This window comes from Myripristis murdjan, chromosome 5, assembly GCF_902150065.1.
Source record: "Myripristis murdjan chromosome 5, fMyrMur1.1, whole genome shotgun sequence".
Lineage (NCBI taxonomy): Eukaryota > Metazoa > Chordata > Actinopteri > Holocentriformes > Holocentridae > Myripristis > Myripristis murdjan.
The window spans coordinates 35,993,730-36,018,317 of record NC_043984.1 but is presented as its reverse complement, the minus strand read 5'-3'; the positions used below and the strand labels follow the sequence as shown (position 1 = coordinate 36,018,317).

Sequence of the window (24,588 nt, the reverse complement as noted above, 5' to 3'; positions counted from 1 at the left end):
CCCATCAACTATCAGTTTCTCATCAGCTTATAATTCTGTCTTCATACTTCATATTTACCGGTAAATATTTTTAATGAAAGGCAATGTTCATTTATAGCATTTAGCTCCATTTACTGCCATGTGTTCTGTTTGGCAAGTGCTCATTACTGCCCCCCGATGGACAAAACACTCACAGCAGTCCATGCTTGGGCTCTCTCTCTCTCTCTCTCTCTCTCTATATATATTCTAACTTAGCTGTGGATTTTTTTTTTTTTTTCACCCAACATGGTGTCTGCTGATGTGTTAGCAGGAAGCAGGCGGGTGATTTTAGCGTCTGTGTCTCTATACGTTTCCTGTAACTTGTTATCGTCATTATTATCCCACAAAAACAGAGGAAATTAAAAGTGCTTTTGGAGACAGGGGCCTCGTTTTGCCCTCCGCCCACCTGCACAGGCAAATCTTCCTGGTGCACTTGATACACACTGAATCATAAAACCAGACACAACACCGGCCATGTTCCTAGTCTCAGGCTTTTTTTTTTTTTTTTTTTTTTACAGTATGTGATCTTCTGCTGACTCCTGCTGCAGCACCACTATAGGACATTTTCAAAGCCGCTTCAGAATGGACTGTGCGCAAAATGTTTAATCAGACGTCTTCGACCCGACGTGACCCCAAAGTTAACACAGCGAACCGAGGGCGCGTTAATGACTGACAAGATGTGGAGGTGCTGACCATGATGTAAGAGGCGTTGATGTAATCGGTGCCTTTAATGCCGGGAAGAGGCGCCAGGCCGACCCTCGCTCGCTCCGCTGTTTTAGAGACAGACAGACAGACAGACAGGGAAGAGACAGACAGAAGGAGAGAAAAAAAAACAGAGAGACAGACTCAGTGTTTGAACGCTGAATGCATTTGTCAGGAACAACCAATCACACGCTGCAAAGGCTGAAGGGCAGACAGTTCTCGGTATTCAGAGCGCTGTGGGACGGTCAGTCACCGTCAACATGTTACGCAACGGGAGGGAGGATATCTGAACTGGGATCGGAGTGAGCGACGTGAACGCCGCGAGCGACGGAGGAGGCGACCGTGTTGGCGTTCAGTGTCTGGATACTCCACCATGTTCATGCTGGGAGATCACAAGGACTCAAGAGTTTGGAGAAACCTTTGAAACGGTGTTTAGACCAGGGGGCGGCCGACTAGTCCAGCACAAAGACCCCCCTCCAAAAAAACTGCAAAGAGCCGCACAAAACATGCATGCTCAAACTACAGCAGGGACTTACCCACTAAGCAAAAAGTGTCCAGAAAACGTTAAAAAGACGTCTTTTCTGTACCTCCGGAAGACGTCTTCAGAGCGGCCAGAATGAAAGTTTTTAATACGTCTTTCCTGGATGGTGTTACAACGTCATCTCTGAACCTTCAGTAGACGTTGTAAAGTTTCTGAAAATTTTTTTTTAAAATATGCTTGCCACCCTTGTGACCGCGTGGACATACGCTTACCTGCCAGCCATATGCTGTTTGTAAGTTGTGTAGGGTTGTTGTCGTTGCTTAAGCGGGGAGTCGAACCCCGGTCTCCTGCATGGCAAGCATATTTTAAAAAAAATTTTCAGAAACTTTACAACGTCTACTGAAGGTTCAGAGATGACGTTGTAACAACATCCAGGAAAGACGTATTAAAAACTTTCATTCTGGCCGCTCTGAAGACGTCTTCTGGAGGTACAGAAAAGATGTCTTTTTTTAATGTTTTCTGGACACTTTTTGCTCAGTGGGTGTAGGCTTCATCACACAGCTGATAACAGTGTCCATAAATCTGTTATTAAGCTGCTTTTCCACCCAAATTAAAGTAAATTATTGCCAGGGAAACTTTTAGAGGAAAGGCACAGAACAGAGCAGCCCGTTGCCGTTTGTGTTTCTAAAGACCGGCAAAGATTAGGCCAATCAGCCCGCTGACGGATCACACGGGCAGCTGTTTTGCAAGTCATTTTTTACAGTCGTGAAGCATCAGGCTCTTTAACCTGTTTTGACCCGCTGGTGGAAACATTACTGACACCTTTTACAGCGTTTTTCTATCACGAGCAGCTCTGCTTCCTGAGAACTGCAGCGTTTCTGGGGAACGAAGAAGAAAGAAATGTGATCGGATTAAACCTCAGAGAGCCTCGTTCCATACGTTTACACTCCAGAGGCTTTTTGTTTTCCAGAGGTGCAGAGCGCATGAACGCACCGCCGCTCTGTCATAAACTGGGAAGTGGGAGCTTCCTGTGAATCCAACGAGGACGTCAATGCAGTGTAATGATTGTGAAAGCTTATAGCACCATCTAGTGGCTTTTTGGTGTTTTCTCTTATGCTCTCTCTCTCTCTCTCTCTCTCTCTCTCTCTCTCTCATGCTCTAAGCTGGATTATATCTCTCTCTTTTTCTTTCATTTTTTTAATTTGTTTTTTGTTTTTTTAACGAGTTGGGCAGCCAATAGCAACATGAATAACGTCTTCTGTTTGGCTGCTTGTTGACGGACAGCTGTGCTGACCAATAGGAAGGAAACTGATTAAGTGAAAGACAGGATGAGGTTCTGAACTTCGACTCTGACAGAACCTAGAACCTCAAACCCGGAGCTCCACAGGAGAAACCTGGGACTGCAACCCTGTTAATGCAGAATTACTTTTTAAAAATACAAAATAACATTTAAAAAAAAAAAAAAAAAAAAAAAAAAAAAAAAAAAACTCAACAATTGAATGAACAATAAATTGTGACATGAAATATCCAAATAAGTACAATTCCATGTTAATATTATTGGCATACACTCAATAGACAGACATATAGATAGGTACTTGTCTATCTCTACTTTATAATAGAGAAATAATCTGCCTGCTAGCTCACTTGTTTTGCTTATTAATTGATTCTGTACATGCTGTGTGTTTTCTGCGATGCCCAGACTGTAAACTGTGAACTCAGACGGCGAATTACTTGAATAATTTAAATGGTATCTCCAACATGTATTGTTTATTGCAGCTGTTTTTATTATGAGTTATTAGTTTCTGTTGCCGGGGTTATTGCCGCCGGAGGCAATTACATTTCAAATTTAATAAGTGTTAAATCAATGGAAGACTCACACGGCACCACTGAGGAATTTCGATTTTTCTCTTTGTTGCACTCCTTCTGAGCGTTGAAGCATTCGACGAACCTGGCGTTGCACTGCGTCACCAGCTGAGACATGAAAGAGGAAGACGAGAGGAGATGAAACAGAGAGGGAGAGAGAGAGAGAGAGAGAGAGAGAGAGAGAGAGAGAGAGAGAGAGAGAGAGTTGCAGTTTGTCAGATGATGGATCAATTCATCAGCGGGAAATGATAGTATCTTTGTTGTTTGGATTTATGAGGACATCAAACGTGAAAAGGCACGTTAATTTTTAAATCACTTAGACTGACAGCAGTTTACATCACATCGGTGGCGCTTTGAAGGCAGAAGGAGGAGGATTTTCCTAAAAAAAAAACCAAAGTATAGACTCATGCAAAATGAATCCTCTTCATCATGACTGTGAGCCACTAGCAGTGTGTGTCGGTGTGTGTGTGTGTGTTGGTGTGTGTGTTTGCAGAGACCCTGCCCTCTCTCTGGGCATCAGCCTTTGGGCCTTTGGGCACCAAATTGCACTGAGTGGACAAAGCCTGGAGAGGAGGAGGATGAAGGGCAGGTGGGTGCTGATGGGCAGATATTTTTCCCAGGACAGTGACTTTTTTTTTTTTTTTTTTTTTTTTTTTTTTTGGACGGCCACTTCGTTCCGTCCCCATTCTAGGAAACAAAAACCACAACCGACAAATCCTGCTGATTCTGCCTTTAACCAAAAGCCCCATAAGCCCCCATGACGGCCTCCAGCCCAGCATCAAGGCAAAGCGTGTAATAAACCCGCCGCTCCGCCAGGGGGCAGCGTGTCAGTGTCACGTTTTGTGTCGCCGAGTCGTGAAAAAGTGCACGGTTTTATGAAAGAGAAGAAACGTGACGTCGTATAAAGGAAGAGACGGAGGCTGGAGGAGCGTTGCGTGAGTCAAACACACAGAGTTTACCTGAGTTCAAGTCCAAGTCCACGTTTCTGCTCTTTCATAAAACCGTGTATTTGTCACGACTCGGCGACACAAAACGTGACACTGACACGCTGCCCCCTGGTGGACACTTTTTGCACCGTTGAATAACTTCATTCACATTTCCTGACATTTCATGACAAGACAATTAACTTTACTCGTCCGATGTGTAAAATAATTGACGTTCATTAATATTGACCATAATGAACGGACCAAACCAAATCCCTCACAACCAGGGGAAATATGTATCGTATGTTAATATTCGCTAATTTTGGTTACCCTGAAACAGTCTAGGTTTCAGGTTTAATTGAGTTAAAATGTCTTATTAGTGTTGTTGTCAGTATCGCCCAGTCGTTTCAGCGATGGGTTTGGCCTGACATCAGGTTTCACCCTCATGAGTCGCCTCAACAAAGTCTTCATGTGTTTGACATGTGGAAACAAACGCCAATTTATGGGATGAAATTTGCGCCAAAGTTCGTCCGCCCGGTCCGGTAGAGCTCGCACAGCGACTCGAGGCTCCGATTCCGGCCGCTCTTTTCCCCCGAGGCTTTCCCGACTCTCTCTACTGCTGAAGAAAGGATAATGGAATGACTGAAAAATAAAGGAATAAATGAAAGAAATTTGCTACAAAACAGCAGCCCTCCTGGCAAGATGGCATGTTCGCACGAGCTGAAGTCAGCTGTGAAGTGAAGGGAAGTGAAGTGAAGTGTGCCTGCGCAGAAACACACCGGCATCACAGGCTGAGAAACTGCCTCAGCAACGCCAAACCACTTGCAAATTAACCCCAAAGGTGAAAAGAAATCAGTATACGAAAGACCCCCCCCCCCCTCCTCCTCGTCCCGTATGACACACAGTCTGTCATCCAAACACAAGAGCTGCACCTCGTGGTACAAATCACAGGAGCTCAGAGCGACAGAGCGCACCTCGCTGGGAAAAAAACAAAAAAAAAAAAAAAAGAAGGAGTTGGGAAACAAGCACAAAGACCGGAGGCAGAACAAAAGACACATTCTTCAGCAACAGCAGCAGCAAACATCGACTAAATTCAAATCCTGTCAAGACGGCATAAATGCATTACCATGACAAAGAAAGCCATTGTTTTGCACGCACGCTCAGTCGAGTCCCAGCCTTGGACCCGGCCGCTCAGTGTGTGATGATGAGGATGAGAGCCAATTAGTTTCCCTGCCTGTTGTCAAGCCTTCCTCCCTTACAATCCAAGATGCATTTAAAATCAAAATGAAGAAACAGAGCTGGGAAAAAAAAAGAGAGAAGAGCCTGTTTCTGATCGAACGCCGCTATGCAAATCTGTGAAAATTATGAAAAAATGTCAAGAAAAAAGGAAAGGAGTGCAGACAGGATGCTAATATGTGGACCTTGTGTCTGAATAAAGATTCAATTTACTAACCCTGTGCTGTATTTATATAAAAGTTGACAAATAGTACCAACAAAAAAAAATATATGTATAGCAATATACATTAAAAAAAAAATTTTTTTAGAGTTTTTCAGACTTTTAGGACGTCTCATGCTTTCATGTGAAGACGAAAAAAAATCCATCTTCATGAAAAAGCTGTCTATAGCTATTTGAATTTCCATTGTCTGTTTTAGTGCCCCCTAAAAACTAAAATAAAATTAAATTAAATTAAAATAAAAAATTAAAACCAAATAGAAATAAATAAAATAATAAAATAATGAAATAAAATTAAATAAATACAAATATAAAAAATAAATACAAATAAGTTAAAAAACAACAAAAATAATAAAATAAGTGAAATAAATAAAAAATAAATAAGCATAAAACTATTTTAAACAATCTGCTAATATGTGTTTTAGCACATTAATTTTAATTGATATTAAATTACTTACTCATTAAAAATTACACTGGTGCACTGGGTAAAAATGCTGAGGGTCAATTTAAATGAGGATATTTACTCTCAACTGACAAAAATGAAATAAAAGGAATGGAATAAGCATGTGCTATGAGTTGAGTCTACATGGTTCTCACGAATGGCCTGACTCACAGGTAAATTATGTGCTTATTCAACATTATCATTATTATTACTATTGTTATTGTTTTTTGAAATAATTTGATACGGCCTGCTCACCTTGAACTGTTTGTCGAGGCGTGTGCGGCCGCTGCGTCCCGGCGTCAGGATGCCGTTGACGTAGCTGTGCAGCTGCCCGGCCGCCACCTCCGTCTCCTTCCCCAAAATGGCCTCCATCAAGGCGTCGTGGATGAAGATGTACTGCTCCTGCACCGGCCAAGACAACAGGGACACCGCTCAGGGTGGGGCTCTCAAGGCATTTTGGCTGATATTTTGTGCCGATACTCAGCCAATTTAAATTTAACAATTCTCAAAACACAAAAATTTCCACACTCATAATTTTACTTTATGGAGGATGGGAAACAGCATTTCTACGGTGGCGTGTTAGGGCCTTTATAGGGGAATAAAAACAAACAAACAAAAAAAAAAAACTACAGAGCCAGGGGAGGTGGGGTAATATTCTGAGGTAAAAAAAACTCAATTTCAATTTCCAAGATAAAAGTTCTGGATTTATGAGAAAAAAACTCACCACTTAATGAAAAAAACTTTAATATTCTCTGAGATTAAAGTCGTAAATTTACAGGGGAAAAAAAATTCACAAATTCATGAGAAAAAAACTCAAAAATTTGTGATTTTACAAAGTCACAATGCATGAAAAAAAAGAGAAATTCTCTGAGATTAAAATAATAAATTAATGAGAAAAAAACTCACAAATTAACGGGAAAAAAATTGAAAATGAGGATGTTTTTGTCGTCTGAATCGGCTCAAGTCACTGAGAATATTGTGATTATGGGTTAAAATCACCAGGATTTCCTTTTAACTGAATCCCATTGCAAAGTAGAATATGACGATGTTATCAACTGCGGGCCTGATACACGTAAAATAAAACTAATTTTCTCAGAAATTTGTGACTTTATAATCTCAGAATTTTTCAAGTTAGTTTCAAGTTTTTCAAGTTGTTTCTCAAGTTATTTTTCCTCACAGTTTTTTTCTTGTATATTTACCCCATTAATCTCTGAGTTTTCTTCTCAGAATATTACACCGCCCTCCTCCGGCTCCATGTATTTTTTTTCCTACAATGGCCCTAATCTGCCGTCGTAGAGTTTAGATTATCAGGACACTAAAACTCTCCAGGGAAACAGCTGCTCCCTTCATTGTGATTTTGATGAATTGAGAATCAATCAAGCTGCATCACATAAATCCTATCAGAGTTGAACAACACAGACGTGATTTGTAAGAAAAGGCAAGTATCAATACACCGACATACTGTGTATCATTTCAACCTGACACACACACACATACACACATATGCATACACTCTCAATATGCACCTGCCATTCCTCTACAGACACGCAGTGTGTGGTTTGGCTTGAAACACACCCTGACGATGGCGGTGTGTGTTGCGGGCGGCGGGCTCTGGGAGCGGAGCTGCAGAGCGGAGATAAGCTCCGCAGGACGAGCCGCCGCCGGGGAGAGAACCGGAGAACTCGCCACAACTCGACAGGAAGTGTTATGGCAGTGATTAGTCATTACAGCGACTCGCTCACAAAAGGCTCGGCTGGGATTTCTGACGCTGAAATCAGACACCCAAACTACCCATTTCATTTCTATGTACAAAGCCTTCGTGTTTTCTGACCTGCTTGTGTTTGCGTAGTTTCTTGACAACTCTGCTGGCCGAGTGCAAGTGAAAGCATCACTGGCAGCCCGGCCGGTAGCGACAGAGATACAGGTGTGTGTCAGGTGTGTGTGTGAAACTCGTAACAGAAAGCTGATCACTTCAAGAGTTACAGGACTTTGTGGAGCGTTTTTCATTTCCAAAAGGACGTTTTAGAGGTTTTTATGGCTGAAAACCTGAAAATGCCTGCATATCTTGTATTGTTCACTCATAATGTCACATATATATGTCTGACTGGGTTGAGGTTTCGGGAAATGTATATGAAAAACAAATGCAGACCCTATACATAAACACCACAAAAAAAAAGTCATTAGAATAACAAATAAAGCCTGTTACCGTGAGTCCACTAATCCATTATTCATAACATCCTGCACTTTAAAGTTTTAGATATGGTTTATTCAAAAACATTGGAAATACTTTTGCGAGTTCGGAATAAAAGCCTTCCTGTTGTTATTCAGCACCTGTTTAAATTAAGAGAAGGACATTATGATTTAAGAGGGTTATATATTTTTGAAAAATGTAAAGTGAGAGCTAATGTAAAATACAAATCTGTTAAACTTTGGGAGTTAAATTATGGAACGGCCTCAGTGATGAGATTAAATTGTGTAGCTCTCTGTTGAGTTTCAAAAAAGCCTCAACGTGTAAAATAATTAAGGATTATAATGTAGAGTAAATTTTCCTTCATATTTCTCTCTGTTGTGGTGCTGGTAGGGAAAAATACGCCCCGGGACTGCAGCCTGTAATTTTTTCGGTCATTTGATGTGGGCAATTTGTTGCGTGTAAAGGATCACTGTGAACAGGTAAGATAATATTTTGTATCGTTCCTTATAATCTATGACCGAAAATAACTACTCATTCATTCATTTATTCATTCATTTATTCAAAACCTTGTTTCATCCCCAGCCTGTATTTGTGGTCGACCTTTATTACATATTTTCACATTTTCATCTGAAGACGAAAAAAAATCCATCTTCATGAAAAAGCTGTAGCTATAGCTATTTGCATTTCCTTTGCCTGTTTTAGCGTCCCCTAAAAAATAAAATAAAATAAAAATCAAAAAATTAAAACTCAAATAATAATAACAATGATAATAATAATAATATAAAATAATAATAAAATAATAAAATATGAATAAATATAAATAAATAAAAAATAATAAAATAAATGAAATACATAAAAAAAATTAAATAAACATGACAATATATTTTAAAAAGTTACACTAATGATATTTGTTTTTTACAGGTAGCACATTCATTTAATTGATATTAAATTAATTACTCATAAAAAAAAATACTCAAAAAAATTTCAAAACCTGGTCATTGACTCTAGCCTTGTTTCATCCCCGGCCTGTATTTGTGGTCGACCTTTATTTATTCATGTCAACCACAAACCTGCACATCACTGGAGAAGCGGCTTTTATCTGAGGAAATACGGTACCGATCTCCTAGGGACACAATGACTGAGCTTGTTCTCGTCAACACGGCGTTCTCCTGCAATGAGCGTGCATGTGCATAAACTGTGCACGTGTGCATACTGACCTCGGTCTGGACCAGGTAGTTGCGCTGCGTGCGGATGTGTTTGAGGAAGCCGAGGACGTTGACCGTGCTCTTGTCCTTGATCTGCTGCAGCATGCTGTCGATGACGATGTACGTCCCCGTCCGCCCCACGCCGGCACTGCAACACACAACACCCGACACACACACACACACACACACACACACACACACCGAGCACTGAAACACACAGCTCATCCACAGGACATGAAGCGATGTCATATTTAAAACTCAGATCTCAGTTTGGGTGTGTGTTTCTGGTAGGACTGACGCTCCATTTATGACTGGGTTCAACTGGGACGTCGCAAATTTTGCACAGCGGTGGCGTTAAATGGCAGCAAGAGGCAAATGCTTAAATGTTGAGGCCTTTAGTAGCTAGAAATCCTCGTGCTCAGGTTCAGACTTCCTCCAGACGCTGCTTTTACTCACCGCTGTTTTGGATTTCACTCTTAAACCTTTAATTTGTCGCTTCCTGTGACCAGAGAAATGTCCAGAAATTCATTTGGGAAAACAGGATGAATCTCTGGATGATACACAATGGAGTTTTGGAAAAGAGAGCCCTGCCTCTCAAGAAGTGGGCCGGTGTGTATTGCTTTCTTTTGGCCGCCGCGGCGAGGAGGAGCGAACGCCGTGGCGATTAGATTCTCGTGGATCCTGCAGCAGACTCAGTAAGAGGCCGTCTTTGCTTTGCTAAGTCGAGATTTAAATAGGTCTGGCCCCATGAAACCGCCGGTCTGATATTCTGCCGGAGTCTTTTGGGGAGCTTTTACAGAAAACTTCACTTTGTTCTCTCTTTTCATGTGACGTTGACTGTTTCTCACTTTGCGCCGTGTTTGTTTCGACGCTGTTTTTCTTTCTTGGCCAGGTCTCCGCAGGAAAACAAGTCAATCTCAGTGGGACCGCCCCGCTTAAATAAACACTAAATTATAACAAAATAAAAAGGAGTTACAGTATCGCCTCTCTTGGCTTGTACAAGTTCAGTGGCACATAAAAAGTCGCTCGCGTCACGTTCTTATATAAGTGTCTCTTTGCTCTTTTTAAGATGACTGCACATGCACACACACCTGCACGTGCAAACACACACACACACACACACACCCATATGACCTCCACTCATTTTAAGGTTCTCAGTAAGTTGAATTAATGAGGCAAAGGAGGGACATTAAAACCAGCAGGCTGTGTGTGCATGTGTGTGTGTGTGTGTGTGTGTGTGTGTGTGCACGTGCCTTTGTCTGGCCTGTTACTTGAATAATGAGCAAGCAGGAGTTTGTGTGTGTGTGTGTGTGTGTGTGTGCGTGCTGGTAAAAATGGTAGTAATGAGCAAGGCCGATCATCAGTGTGTGTGTGTGTGTGTGTGTGTGTGTGTGAAGCCGCAGCAGTGAGGCAGTGTGACAAGTTATTATCGAACTTTGGAGTACAGATGATAGCGGAGAGCCTCACACTCGCTCCGCCGGGGGCGACACTCAGTGTGAAATTAGCGGTAATTTCCGTGCCGGGCTCGCTGTGAGACGCCCTCAGACACGAGCCGGCGACTGCGACGGGCTCCACCTTCAGGAGCCTCATTTAGAAAAGTGTGTGCAGATTTCACACTTAAAGGTTACACACACACACAAATACACTGTTGGGGGGGTGAACATGCAGCAAATTCATCAATAACAGTGACCTAAACCGGTAGATTGAAAGGAAAGCAAATAGCACCGTAATTCATTAAATCAATTAAAGATGAATAAAAAAAATATGATAAATAAACAGTTTCTGGGTGATTCGGGCTCGGAACTGGAGCGGAGGTCCGTGTCGCCTGACGGACGTCGGCTGCTGTTTCCATAGCAACAGGCGCTGGAAGCGGTCCTGTTCGGACGCCTTGTTAAGGAAACCAAACCTGAAGTGTGCTTTCGCGTCGTGGACAAATTTTTTGCTCAAGGTGAAAAATTACAACTGATGCAAATACAAAAATGACTTTGTATGTAACGGTGCCGCGTTAAAGACGGGCTTCAGTCTGAACACGCCTTCAAAAGCGGGGCCGCCCCCCCCCCCATCACACCCCCTGTGTATACACAAAAGTGGACACATACACATGCACAAAAATAATACATTTTTTTGCGACTGATAATCTTGGTTTGTATGAACAACAGCAGCTGATAATCCCAATCTTCATTTGAGATTCTCATTTTCATGCCTCTCTCCTGCTGCTCTCATGTCATTTTTCTCAGTTTCATTTGTCCCAATTTTATCTCAGATTTTAATCAGACTTCAAAATCTGTCCACCCCTGTTTGGACGGGATTCGTTTTTGGACTGCGATGTCGTACCTTACCTAACTCTGCCGCCCGCAGGTGACGCCTCATTGAAAACTAGAGCTTTTATTGGTTCAGCACACACACTCCTGTTTGCCTCACACACAGAATGATAACATTGAAATCTGAATCAGTAGAAGGCATGTGAATGATGAATTCCACAATTTTGTAGGATGACGAATGAACTAAAAACAGTTTTTTGCAAGAAATAAAAACATGCAGTTGCAGTTTTTGTGGTGTTTTTTTTTTCAAGGATATGTTCACACGACACAAGACAAATAATTATGTATTCTTTACAAACCAATGAGGGAGGATCTTGCATCCGGCATGTAATTTGAGTAAAATGAATCTGCATGACATGCTTAAAGAGTGTGAGGATGAAAATGCAGTATCAATAGGAGTGATGCTGCAATGCACTCTCTGTGTACTTTCACGTTTGGAAGGCAAACACGAGGTAAAGCTGACGTTTTTGCAGAATGAGAGAAATCTCACAGCAGAGCTTCTCCTGTCAATCACGACCTCGGCTTTGGTAACAGGTTAGACTGGTCTCCCAGATAGTAGAATATATGCACGGTCAGTCGCCTCCATAAGAAAGCTGTGTCATTAGGTATGCATGTGTTGCAGCACCTGAATCAGCTGGATAATGCTTTGTGGCTCATGACAGAGTGAAATGCTCCACTGATGGCAGGGCTTTCAAAAGAGCAATGTCCCTGCTGCCAAAATATGTTAAAATACTTTTTAATGCACAGCAGTGGACAAATAGCACCGCTGTGTTTCCCAAAGCTGACAAACCCTGACAAAAGCCCCGGGGCTGAAATGCAGTCGTCTCTTTGTCTGCTGCTGTGCATGAAATAAGCATTTTAACACATTTTGCTGGCACGGACATTTTTCTTTTTTGATTCATCGTGTCCAAGAGTCTGCACCCGGTATGGACTCAAAGCTGCTGTGTCGAGCAAGCAAACTGCATTTGTCCAGATACGGTGTCTCAATTAGTGGGGACGCTGCGGGATTTTTTACAGCAAAACGTTGTCAAGTGGAGCTTTCAAGGTTTGATCTTTGTGACAGCCGGTGCTCATCCCTGTCGAGGTGTCCCGGAGCAAGACTGATCCCACACTCTGAGCCCTCAGGTGATGCGCACATCCATGTGTTTATTAACTGTAAAGGTGTAAATCTGGGATTCTGGATGTGGAAAAAAAAAATCTGTTTGAACAGTTGGCAGGCAAGTTGTGCAGTAAACACGCTGGCTAAAAGTGGATTGGCAGGATCCTGGTGGATGGGGATCGGGGAACAAGTGGGATGAGGTGTTTTCTGTTGTTTTTTAAAGGTCATAAATATTACTAGAGGAAATGAGCTTTCAGTGCGTATGCCAGCGGTGCACCTGGTGAGGTGTCAAAATAACCCCAGTGACTCATATCTAGGGAAATAATCATAGCATCAGTGCATAATGATGCTTTCTTGAGCCATTCTCTATTGATGCAAAGCCCTCAATAATGAGACTTTTTTTTTTTTAGTTATAATACAAATTTTACACCAGCATGGTCATAGCTGTCTGTTTATTTCCACCGGCTGTAAAAAATCACTTCACGTGGGTTAGTCTTTGGGAAAATGCACCGCCGGGCTGCAAGTCAGTGTTGATGCTGATTAATGGAGGAACAGAAGAGCGGGATGTTAATGCCTGGTGTAAAGGCGTCCAGAGTGCGGAGTAAAGAGGCTTTACCTGCAGTGGACCAGCATGGGTCCCATGTCGGGCATCTGAGCGGCTGACGACCTGCGGACGAATGTGAGGACGGGCAGGGTGTACTCAGGGACGCCCATGTCCGGCCACTGGGTGTAATGGTACTGCAGCACCGTCCGCTCGCTCTGGGCTCGCGCCTTCGGGTTCCCCTTCCCACCCTGGAAGGAAGGATGGAGGGGCGTGGAGGAGATGTTGGTTGGTTTGGTGTCAGGAGTTCAAGTTCCCGCATTCACCACCAAACTTTCAAAACTCGCTTAACCACAAAACGTCTCGGGACAAAGTGAGTCCTGTCTACATCGCAACCTCAGACACTCCCAAGCATGCACACTTGATTCTTCCCGAACCCTTAACCCTAACCCTGACTGCACCCGAGACACAGCTCCAACCTCAACTTGCAAGTTTCACAAATCTAGTGTTCTAGGTCCCTCACTTCCTTTTAGACTTCTCATCGGGCCTGAAAATTAAGACCCTACCCTACCCGGGCCATACTGGGCCAGCCCGAGGCCCTACCCTACCCTACTAATTAGCCAAACTTTAGGCCCGACAGCCCGAAAAAAAGAAAGGAGAGGGGAAAAAAAAAGATCGCCAAATTCGCCATTATTTAGCAGCGCCGGTGGCTCAAATTCTAGTAGCAGTGACAGAACTCACATAATAGTTGGCGAAAGACAGCTTCACCACAGAACCAGAACCTGAAGCCCTACCCTACCCGATCAATTCACAAACATTTTAGGCCCGACCCTACCTGAAAATGTCGGGTAGGGTCGGGTAGGGTTGGGTTCGGACAGAATCTGAGAACTCTACTTCCTTTCGCACCTTTTTAACTTTGGTGTTGCGCAGGGTGAAGCGGCGGACCGTGTAGCACGCGTGCACTTTGGTGCTTTTGAGCGTGACCACCATGTTGCCGTACTCTTCGCTGTTCTCCGTTGGCCAGTACTGGTCACATTTTCTCTGCAGAACATAGACAGAAAACACACAGAAACACACACGAACAGAGTGAATCAGGACCTGCAGAGGCAGTGCTGTAGCATGTGATGGAGGTGTTATTCATGTGCTGATTTTGTGAAAGTGGCGGCACATACCCGGCCTTTCTCCACTAAGTTGGTGATCATGACGATGATGCCGGTGTTTTGTTCCCAAACCATCCGCCAGAAGTCCTCAAAGGTGGACTTGAGAGGTCCCTGCGCTGCGATATAGGCCTTAGGCTTATTGTAACCCTGATGGACGACAGACAGAGGAGGGGGGGGGGGGTCACATGTGTTTTCTGTTTATGTAGGTTTAGTGATCATCTGCAAAAAAAATGATCAAAGTCTGTGAAACACAAACACACACAGGCGCAGATCAGAGGCAGAGAGAGCACTCACATCCACGTAGTTGGCGTTGATGTAGTCGGTGTGTTTGGAGTCCTTCCCAGCCAGCGGCCTCAGCTTCACTCTGCTGTGGTCATCTGAGGACGAACACAGGCAGGTGAGCAGGACACGCCACAGGAAGCTAGCTTCTGACATACAAGAGGAACCTCTGACCTTTAAAGACCCCATGACACGGACTCTTAATTTCCTGATTTGATGTATTTCCTGTTGAAACAGGAAGTTTGGGCGGGACACGGTGCAGGGAAGGATCATTCACAAGTGCTAACCAACAGGATCTCAGTTTAGGAGAGAAAGAGTTTTATTTTGAAGGAATAGAGAGGATGAGAGAGTATGTTTAAAGATTAGTGAAGGTTTTATTGTTTGAAATTTTAACTCACACCCTCTAGAGCAGGATGATGTCACTTTTGAAGATTCTCTGTTTTACAGGAAGTAGAGGTCCTGTGAGGTCGTTTCATGGGGACTTTAAAGGACACGTTTAGTATTTTTCAACCCAGGTCGTATTGAAATGTTGATTTCCATCATTTCTAACTGCACGCTGCATGACCTCCCCACTAGATTTAATGATGAAAAAGCACTATAGCACTATTCCAAACATTGAAAATGTTTGGAAACTTGCGAATTTTAAACACTTCATATGTTTGGAAATACTTTTTTTACAACAACAGCAGCATAGAGCGATTTCACATTTCAGAAAGTTGGCGGGAGTGTAACGTAGCAGATGTACACGAGGCAATGCAGGATCATAAATGGTGAATAATAATTGTTCAAGAGCACCGACAATTTAAAGACACATTTGACTTTGCTGTGAATTATTATTACTGTGTATTACAAAGTTTTTGCTTAGGGATGTGTGCTAAAATGTGCACTTCAGAGTGTGTACTATCAAGTGTTTACTGTACTTCATAGTGTGTACTATAATGTTGTACTGTACTTCAGAGTATATACTTTCAAGTGTGTACTGCACTTAGGAGTGTGTACTATCAAGTGTGTCCTGTAGTTCAGAGTGTGTACTATCAAGTGTGTACTGTACTTCAGAGTGTGTACGCTCAAGTGTGTACTGTAGTTCAGAGTGTGTACTATCAAGTGTGTACTGTACTTCAGAGTCTGTACTATCAAATGTGTCCTGTAGTTCAGAGTGTGTACTATCAAGTATGTCCTGTAGTTCAGAGTGTGCACTATCAAGTGTGTACTGTACTTCAGAGTGTCTACTATCAAGTGTGTCCTGTAGTTCAGAGTGTGTACTATCAAGTGTGTACTGTACTTCAGAGTGTGTACTATAAAGTGTGTACTGTACTTCAGAGTGTGTTCTACTCACAGGCGACTATGTTGATGTATCTGTTCTTGTGCTTGTTGTCGGGGTGATTGGAGTGCTCTGATGTGATCTTCATGTCTGCCGTACAGCGCTGGACCTCCTGGGGAAGAACACACACACACACACACACACACACACACACTTGGGTCATTCTTAAAGCTGCAGAAGTCAATTTCTGACCACCAGATGGCGCTGAGGGCTCAAATTCCCTTTGTAAACAAGTCAGTCGTGCTTCCTGGCTCACGGCAGCTTAGCTTCAACAAAACAACAATAATTAAAAAGGAATAAGGGTTTATCCAGTGAATTAATGATTACAAGTAACACCTTGTAAATCTGTCTGGATTCCTAAAACAAATAAAATGCAATAAAAACCCCGACACGTCACATAAATATAATTTTTGGCTCAGATTAAACGATAAAGGTTTTATTTCACGCTCAAAAGACGATGTATCCAAAACAAAACAAACGCAAGAAATTAAACTAACACAGGAAACAGAGCATTGTGTTTCGATGTTGTGCTTCTACCAGGGTTACTGTCCCAGCTCCAACACAGAACCCGCTGTCCTCGTTCTACCCGTCGGAGGAGTTTCTAACTTCCTCATTCCCTCCATTCTCTCTCTTTTTTTAACTCCGCCAGGTGGAACGCCATGGGGGGGAATATTGTTGTGTGTGTGTGTCTGTCTGCAGCTGTTCTAATAACTACTGGGTCAATCAGCCTAAACTCGTTTGTATGTCTGTAATGTGAAGAAGCTCTTTGCTGACGGTCAAAGACTTTTGCAAAACGTTTGTTTCAGGTACTTCAACTCTCTCTCTCCATGCACGGTCTACCTCGCTCGACCATGCAGCTCTCTCACTGGGTCGCTGCGTCTCTCTCTCACCTGATTCACTGTCACGCTCACTAGTTGTTGTTTTTTTTTCTATATTTGTGGCCGTGTCCGCTCTGATCGTGGCTGAAAAAATCCAGAAACACAACACTGTAAAAAATGACGATTAAAACAGACATTGCTGTTTCAGATTTCAGGGACTGTTTGTCTATTCTTCACTGTTTGGTAAGTGTATGTGTGTGTGTGAGAGAGAGAAAATGCTAATTATTTCAATTTCTGCTCTTTTTGAAACCAGTTTCCGTCAAAAGCCGTATAACTTCCGGCAAAGGGCTGCAAATGGCTGGCGAGTTTCTGCCCTGTGCTGAATCGGACATTTTATTCATAATTTGAAAAGCGTTTGACCAAACTAAAGCAGCGGCCGAGCCTCTCCTCCTGGGTTGTGGTCGGCACGTAGGGTAGCAGAGCCGGCAGACTGCGGTTCAGAGAAGGAGAGACACGCCCTGGAGGAGATCTGCACTCTGCTGAGCGCATTTTAATTTTGTTCTGTTTTGTTTTGTTTCCCTGCAGTCACAGCATGTGTGCCCCCCTCATCCCCCACCCCTTGCTTGGCATATTCATTTATTTTCTTAACCTGAGGGTATAATACATAGTATAACATGTTTCTGGAAAATAACAGCTACGGTGAAATGACTAGAGCATGAGCTATGAGCACAAATTTAACTACAGGACTCGCCCTGCAGATGTTTTGCTGTGTACTCACAATTTTTTTTTTTCTCGTAATTAGCCCCCTGTGTGGATTCTGCCCTATTCAAGCTTGACTTCTAGGGGCTGTTGCTTACAGTCCTTAAAAAAAAAAAAAATCACAGAGAGTGTTTCCTGGGCCCAGCAGCCTGTGGATGTGTGTCAGCGTTTACTGTCGAGCTCCTGCCAAGCAAACAGCTGTTGGCTGCTTGCTCAGCGCGGCCGACGGGGAGCCGAGGCGCTGCGTTTGGCTCTGACCCCTCGGTCTCGTTTCCTCTCGAGCTTTACGGGCCGGCCGCCTCGTTTCAGCGCTACTAAACGAGGCTTCATCACACTAATTGGGATGAGGATTTATTTTCGGCGTGGCTGGACCGCTCACGGGGGGCGAGGTGGGGGTTTATGGGGGCGTGTGTGTGTGTGTGTGGGCGGATCAGGTTGCAGGTATGATATAGGAGGAGAGCGGGCAGGTCTGCGGCTGAGGTCACACTCTGGCGGTGAGACAGATGATGTGATCGCCAGATGGCGCCAAGGCAGGAATGTCTACACACACATGCAGCGTGCACTGACGTTTGATGCAAACATGTGCATGCACACACACACACACACACTGCAAAAAGTCAAAATCTTACCAAGATTATTTGTCTTATTTCAAGTAAAAATGTCTTATTTCTAGTCAAAATATCTCATTACACTTAAAATAAGGAAACAAGGAAAATAAGGAAACAAATTTTGCCAATGGAACAAGCAAATTTTTCCTTGTGACACAAGTGAACAAGTAAAAATTTGTTTGTTCCATTGGCAAAATTTGTTTCCTGTTTCAAGCTAATTTTCACTTGTTTAAGTAGATTTTCACTTGAAACAAGTGAAAATTGTCTAAAAACAAGTTACTTCTGAGGTGACCATGTCTTATTTTAAGTGTAATGAGATATTTTGACTAGAAATAAGACATTTTTACTTGAAATAAGACAAATAATCTTGGTAAGATTTGGACTTTTTGCAGTGCACATACAGGCTCTTGTGCATGCGCTGGCCTCCCGCTCTGAGACGGAGCAGCGGGGACGCTGTGAGAGACAAATTTGCCTCCTCACATCACGATGGCATGAATTTAATTGCGGAGCCGGGCGTCCGTCCTGATTCGGTGTGTCTGCTCCTGAAAGCTCTGCCGCTCTGAGCTCTGATCTGTATGCAGCGAGCACGCCGGCCTCCGTCTCCTCTCCTTAACACTTAACCACCTTTAATGCACACAGCGCTCAGCCATCTAAATCCATCCCGGCTAAAGCGCTCATCTCAGCCTCTCTTCATTTTACATTTTCCTGTATTTATTACCAGCTCCCTAATCCAGAGTGATTTACAATGGGCTGCAGCAGAATAAATGGAATATAACAGAATATAACTCTCCCACATGACTGACGCATGTTTGGAAACACCAATTAACCTGCTGGGGGAGCAATTAAGTCTCTTTTTCAGCTTTTGCCACTTTGGTCCAAACAAATGAATCTTAAATCTCATACATCTGTCCATGTTACAGTGACAGAAAACCCTAAAACAACATTTGACCCATAAAACATGATGACCCTAAGAATCCAGGTCAAGCACTGGACTTTTGGACAGGCAGAGCACATTCCCATTCACCGGCTGGCCCTCAGCGGGGTGGGGTGAGGAGATGGGTGTGCAGCGCAAGGCATGATGGTTATTTGAGTGTTTACGAATCCCTGTGAGCCCACAACCAGGAGGTACGACCAAATTCCTACAATAAAATAACATAATGAAATAAAATACGATTGTTTTTCCCATGAAAATGAGACATTTTCACCATGCACTTTTTTATGTATCATATAATTTATCATTACATGATCAACGAATAATAAAAAAAAATAGATTAATGAACGATGAAAATGATTGGTCGTTGCAGCCCGACATAAAACCATCATGCATGAGCGAAACAGTGCAGGAAAGAACCGGAATAAAAAGCCCTGACAGGAAATATGGGCGTGATTTCATTTTGTTCAATCGGCATCTTGAAAGGTTTTCCAGTTTCCAGACGCTCCGACACCGGCTGGAGGGATGAGGGATGGCGGGCAGGAGGGGGTTAATTTCATCTCAGACACACACACATGCACACACACACACACACACACACACACCACTCCCACCTCCCCATTTCTACAGCTCCTCTTCCCAGTGTCCATCCAACCAAAGGGGGAGGTTGGCGGTGTGTGTTTAGTTTTAGTTGTGTGTGCACAGTGTGTATAAGTGCTCTGTTGTTGTGATTAGGTAACTCGTTCAATGGGTGCAGTTCACACACACACACACACACACACACACACAACACAACCCCTCTTTTTCTGGGAAGAGCATCAACGAGGAATTCAGAGGCTGGAGAAAGGAGGCGACAAAAGAGAGAGAGGGAGAGAGAGAGAGAGAGAGAGAGAGAGAGAGAGAGAGAGAGAGAGAGAGAGGGCCAAGAGGAGGAGAGACATGCAAAGATCTGTACTGAGCTAAATCATCGAACCCTCTCTCTCTCTCTCTCTCTCTCTCTCTCCATCCCTCCATCTCCACGTTTGCCTTCAGACTCCCTGAACCCAGTGACAGTGTTTTGCCCCCGTGCTCGACTTGTCCTGAAGGCGGTGCATAAAAAAATGCAGTTTCTCATTAAAATGTTTTCATCATCACCGGGTGCAGAAAACACGATGAAACTGATCTGAAGTCTGAAGTCTTTTCCATCAGCTGATTTCTCCTGAGTCCAACCAGCGGCTTTACTGCGGATCAAAAAGTTACCTCCACACGTCCAATCAGAACGCTATCTCATGTTTTTATACCTCCCGCCTCCGTTTGATTGACAGCCCTCAGCTGCAAACTTCCTCTTGCCGAGCCGTCCCGCTAAATAAGAATCTGCTTCTTAATCAAAGGTGATCTGCCTGGTTCAATTCAGATTGACTAAAATAATAATAATAATAATAATAAAACAGGAGTGTGTGGAGGGCGTGTGTAAAAATGCCTCCCGAGCACTGATTGGAAACTTTGCGGAGCTTTCTGAAAAGTTTGTAAAGAATCTCTTTTAGTAACTTTTTGCTGCTTTTGAGATCGGCTGTGGGTCGGATGATGACAAGACACTGACACTACTCGCCTCGACACGTTTTCGGTGGTTTTCCATTACAGTTGAGTCCCACCTCGCCGTGGGTGGAGTCGTCATAGCAAGGCGGCGCACGGTCCAGCTCCCTCTGGATTCTTTGGGCCACCAAGCTCAGAAAAGTCTCCACCTCTTCATTTGACCACGGTAACGGTTTGCTTGCCATTTTCCGACTTTGACAACTTCACTGACGATCAATGCGCACGGCCGCTGTTGCCGTTTTTTTTTTTTTTTTTTTTAAATGTCTGGTTTTGTTTTCGTGCGGGAGTCGCTCTCGTCACTCCCTGTCCAATCAGTTGCCTGCACGGCGTTTACGTCACATTTTCAGCTCGACTCAGCTCGCTTGGAACCCCGGCTGAGTAGGGCCTTAAATGGGACCTGCTAGCAGGAACTACCACCTAATGGAAAAGCTCTCAAACTGAGTAGAGTCGAGCCGAGTCGAGCCGAGTCGAGCCGAGTAGGTACTAGTGGAAAAGGGGCATTTGTTCTTCTCCCTTCTGGGCGGAGATACAGGTGCCCCAGGGTTAAAAGCAACAGATTTAAATTTCCCTTTGTCCCAAGTGCAATAAATGCACTTAATTTTCATCAGTAACTTGCACAGTAGCACTTTATTGGGGCACTTTACTGACTGGACTGCACCAGCACTTTAGTGGGGCCCATATTTTATTGTTAACTTGGGATATTTTACTTTACTTGACAAACAGATGCATTTTATTCATTCATTCATTGAATTCTTATTCTTATGACTGGCCTTTTGCATGTTGTGTTGTATATATGTTTTGTCCTCTACTGCAAGCTGAATTTCCCCTTGAGGGACAATAAAATCTGAACCTGAAAATCTGAACCTGAACCTGACACGTTGATGCATTTTAGCCGCTGCAGTTCAGAGCTCTGCCAACAGCTCAGGACAATAAGGAGAGTTTCCTCCTCTCAGAGTGGGGAGTGTTCCTCGTTTGTTTTAGACCGTTATCTGCAGCCGAGCCCTCGTTGTCTGATAAGAGTGTGTGTGTGTATGTGTGTGTGTGTGTGTGTGTGCGTGTGTGTTGAGGTGCAGGTGTGTATTTGCACATGAACGTGTGTTTCCACAGCGTGCTCTCAGGTCTGACCTGGTGTAAATGAGCCAGAGAGCCCTGCAACACCATCTGCCAGCACCATTAGAGCAGCATGCAACACACAAGACACATGTGGACACACACAGACACACACACACACACACACACACACTGTTGTCAGAAGTGTGTGTTGGGTGTGTGTGTGTTGCATCAACATGCAGAGAGAAGCTAAAAGTCAGTTCAGGCAGCCGACAGTGAATGTCAGCTGACTAGCGGCTGAGACTAATGACTGGCTGATACTGAATATTGATCTCAAATCAATAATGTGATACGAGACTAGATATTATCTGGGATTTCAGATATGGTAATGTTGTGATATGTCTTTTGTTGTTGTTGTTTTAAAGGCTGCATTACAGTGAAGGGATGCGATTTTTTTTCTGAACTTGTCAGACTGCACTAGCTGTTTTATTATGATTATTTTTATTATTATTGTCAGTAATAGTAGACATAGTAGTAGTAGTAGTAGTAGTAGTAGTATTTCAATGTGTGTCAATATTATCACGCCATCAGTATCGAGGCAGACATGGTGACATCTGATTTTGTCCACCCAGGAAATCCAGACGGAGAGATGGTGATGCGATTTTTTTTTTTTTTTTTTTTTTTGAAAATAAAGTTTGATATTATGCAATTGAGGATGAGGGTCCCTGTTGTGAGAGCCAATCACATTTGAGCAGAGCTAAAGTTAGCAGCTAAATGCGACAATTTCTGGTCCGTGTTTACAAGCCACAGCACATGACTCATATATTAATATACTCATATTTATATATATATATATGTGAGTATAATGTGTGTATTTATAAATATGAGTCAGCGCTGCGACCTTATACACATCGTGACCAGAGGCTGCCGGCCTTCCCGAAGTAGCCTTTACTATTTCAGCTTGCAGTTACGGGCTGGGAGGCTAAATAAGTCATAACCGTCCCATCACGTCCAAACAGCTGCAGCCACCGAGACATAAAATAAATCAGACGGCAAAAATATCTGAACCTGTCCCCTCCTGCACGCCTGCTGCGTTCGGGCCGGGTGTGAAAGCTCCAGACAGCCGAACAGTTTGGCTCGTGGTTTGTGGACGGTTCGGACTTTTGGATGAATTGCAGGAGGATCCGTCGGGCTGTCGAACCAGAACCAGAGGAAGAAAAAGTCCCCCCAAAAAAAAAATTATAATAATAAAAAAAAAAAAAAATGCCGACACTCTCCAGGTGATTTTGGAGAGGATGAGAGACGCAGGACACAAGGATGGGAGAGTAAAGTTGTTAAAACTAAACTAAAAACTGGTTTGAAGCAACATTTTAGTCAACGGAAATAAAAATAAAAACTAGACTTTTAGGGAAAAAAATGAAAATTATTTGAAATGATACTGTGTGCTCACAAAACTGACGAAAATAAAAATTGAAATATACTGAAAATGTCTTTAGATTTAATCTTTGTCAGTTTGGTCACATGTGGTTTGTTCCAGTTCAACTCTGCAGCATCGAATTCAACCATTCCTGTTGTCTTTCAAATTAAAAGCCTTCAAGCATTTCAGCGGTAAGAATCCATTCATTTCCTGAGAAGCTTTAATTCTGAAACATTTTCAGGAACATGTAGAAAATTCAGTGACCTGCAGGGTTCTCATACGGTACCTCATCATACGGTTCTGACTCTCAGGTGTGAAAACGCCCCGAGTCTCATATTCAGGCTTAAAATCTTATGAATAATGTAGTTTCAATGTTTCTGGGAATCAGAATCAGAAAAAGAATCAGTCAGAAAAACGAGGCAGAAACAGGCAGATCAGCCGCTAGGATCAGGAAAATGACTCTTGATTCTAGAAAATTCTGGAAACAAGTTGATTAGTGTTGGAAAGAAGTGGAATACCTCATCCTACTCTCAGAAAAATACTGGTTCAAAGGTTCTTCAAAATGCTCTCTGGTTCTACAGAGAACCATCAGCAGCTGAAGAACCTCTTTATTTAGGGGCTGGTTCTTCACACACTTTCTGTGGTTCTTTAAAGGCACCTTTAGCAGTTCTTTACAGAAACATCTACAGAAATGGTTCTTTTAAGAACCTCTTGCCAAAAGGTTCTATGGCATCACTCTGAAGAACCAGTTTTGGTTCCAGTTAGCACCTTTAGTTTTTCATGTGACAGAAAAAACACAGTGAATATGAGAATAAATTATGAGTCAGCATGGAGATGTGTTTGCAGGGCGTCGGTTTTCCAGACACATGAGGACGGCTGATGGTTTGTGCTGAACGATATGATATGAAGAAATCAGCTCAACAGAACCACACAGCGCGAGAATGTGAGCAACACGTTGCTGCAGCACGACGCCCCGCCCTGCCCTCGCCCTCGCCCCGCTCGCTCACCTCAAAGTCCTCGGAGAAGCCGTGCTGGTTGTTGGAGTAGAGCTCTGAGATGTGTTTGAGGAACTGCTTGACCGGGATGGCCTCCATGTCGTCTGCAGACAGAGAGACAGAGAGTTAGATTCCCCTCACCGTCTGCTGCAGCCTGTCCTTGAGCAAGGCACTCGCTCCCCTGACTGCTGAACACTCTGGCCTTCAGCTGGCTCTGGGCAGTTCCCTCATGGCTGTGTGTGTGTGTGTGTGTGTGTGTGTGTGTGTGTGTGTGTGTGTGTGAACTGGCTCAGTGTGCAGCAGCCTGCCCTCGGCAAATAAAGGCAAAATAAATACGGCTGTGGTCTGATAGCAGGAAGTGCCAGGCGAGTCGTTAAAACTTATTTTCATTAACAAACAATGATGATTAACGATATTTTCCCTGAAACAAATAAAATAT

At 43.3% G+C, this 24,588-nt stretch overlaps 1 protein-coding gene across 2 annotated transcripts in view; it reads right to left on the bottom strand.

Moving 5' to 3' along the window:
* The window catches only part of LOC115358974 (receptor-type tyrosine-protein phosphatase gamma-like), a 528,184-nt gene that overhangs the window by 10,646 nt on the left and 492,950 nt on the right, over positions 1 to 24,588 (bottom strand). For both annotated transcript variants that reach the window (XM_030051157.1, XM_030051156.1), the window contains 10 exons: positions 24,162 to 24,253; positions 16,015 to 16,111; positions 14,694 to 14,776; positions 14,412 to 14,546; positions 14,146 to 14,280; positions 13,315 to 13,490; positions 9,291 to 9,426; positions 6,138 to 6,284; positions 3,079 to 3,172; positions 712 to 788 (listed from right to left, as the gene is read on the bottom strand). In XM_030051157.1, coding sequence (XP_029907017.1) covers positions 712 to 788; positions 3,079 to 3,172; positions 6,138 to 6,284; positions 9,291 to 9,426; positions 13,315 to 13,490; positions 14,146 to 14,280; positions 14,412 to 14,546; positions 14,694 to 14,776; positions 16,015 to 16,111; positions 24,162 to 24,253 — 1,172 coding nt within the window. The remainder of the gene's footprint in view (positions 1 to 711; positions 789 to 3,078; positions 3,173 to 6,137; positions 6,285 to 9,290; positions 9,427 to 13,314; positions 13,491 to 14,145; positions 14,281 to 14,411; positions 14,547 to 14,693; positions 14,777 to 16,014; positions 16,112 to 24,161; positions 24,254 to 24,588) is intronic.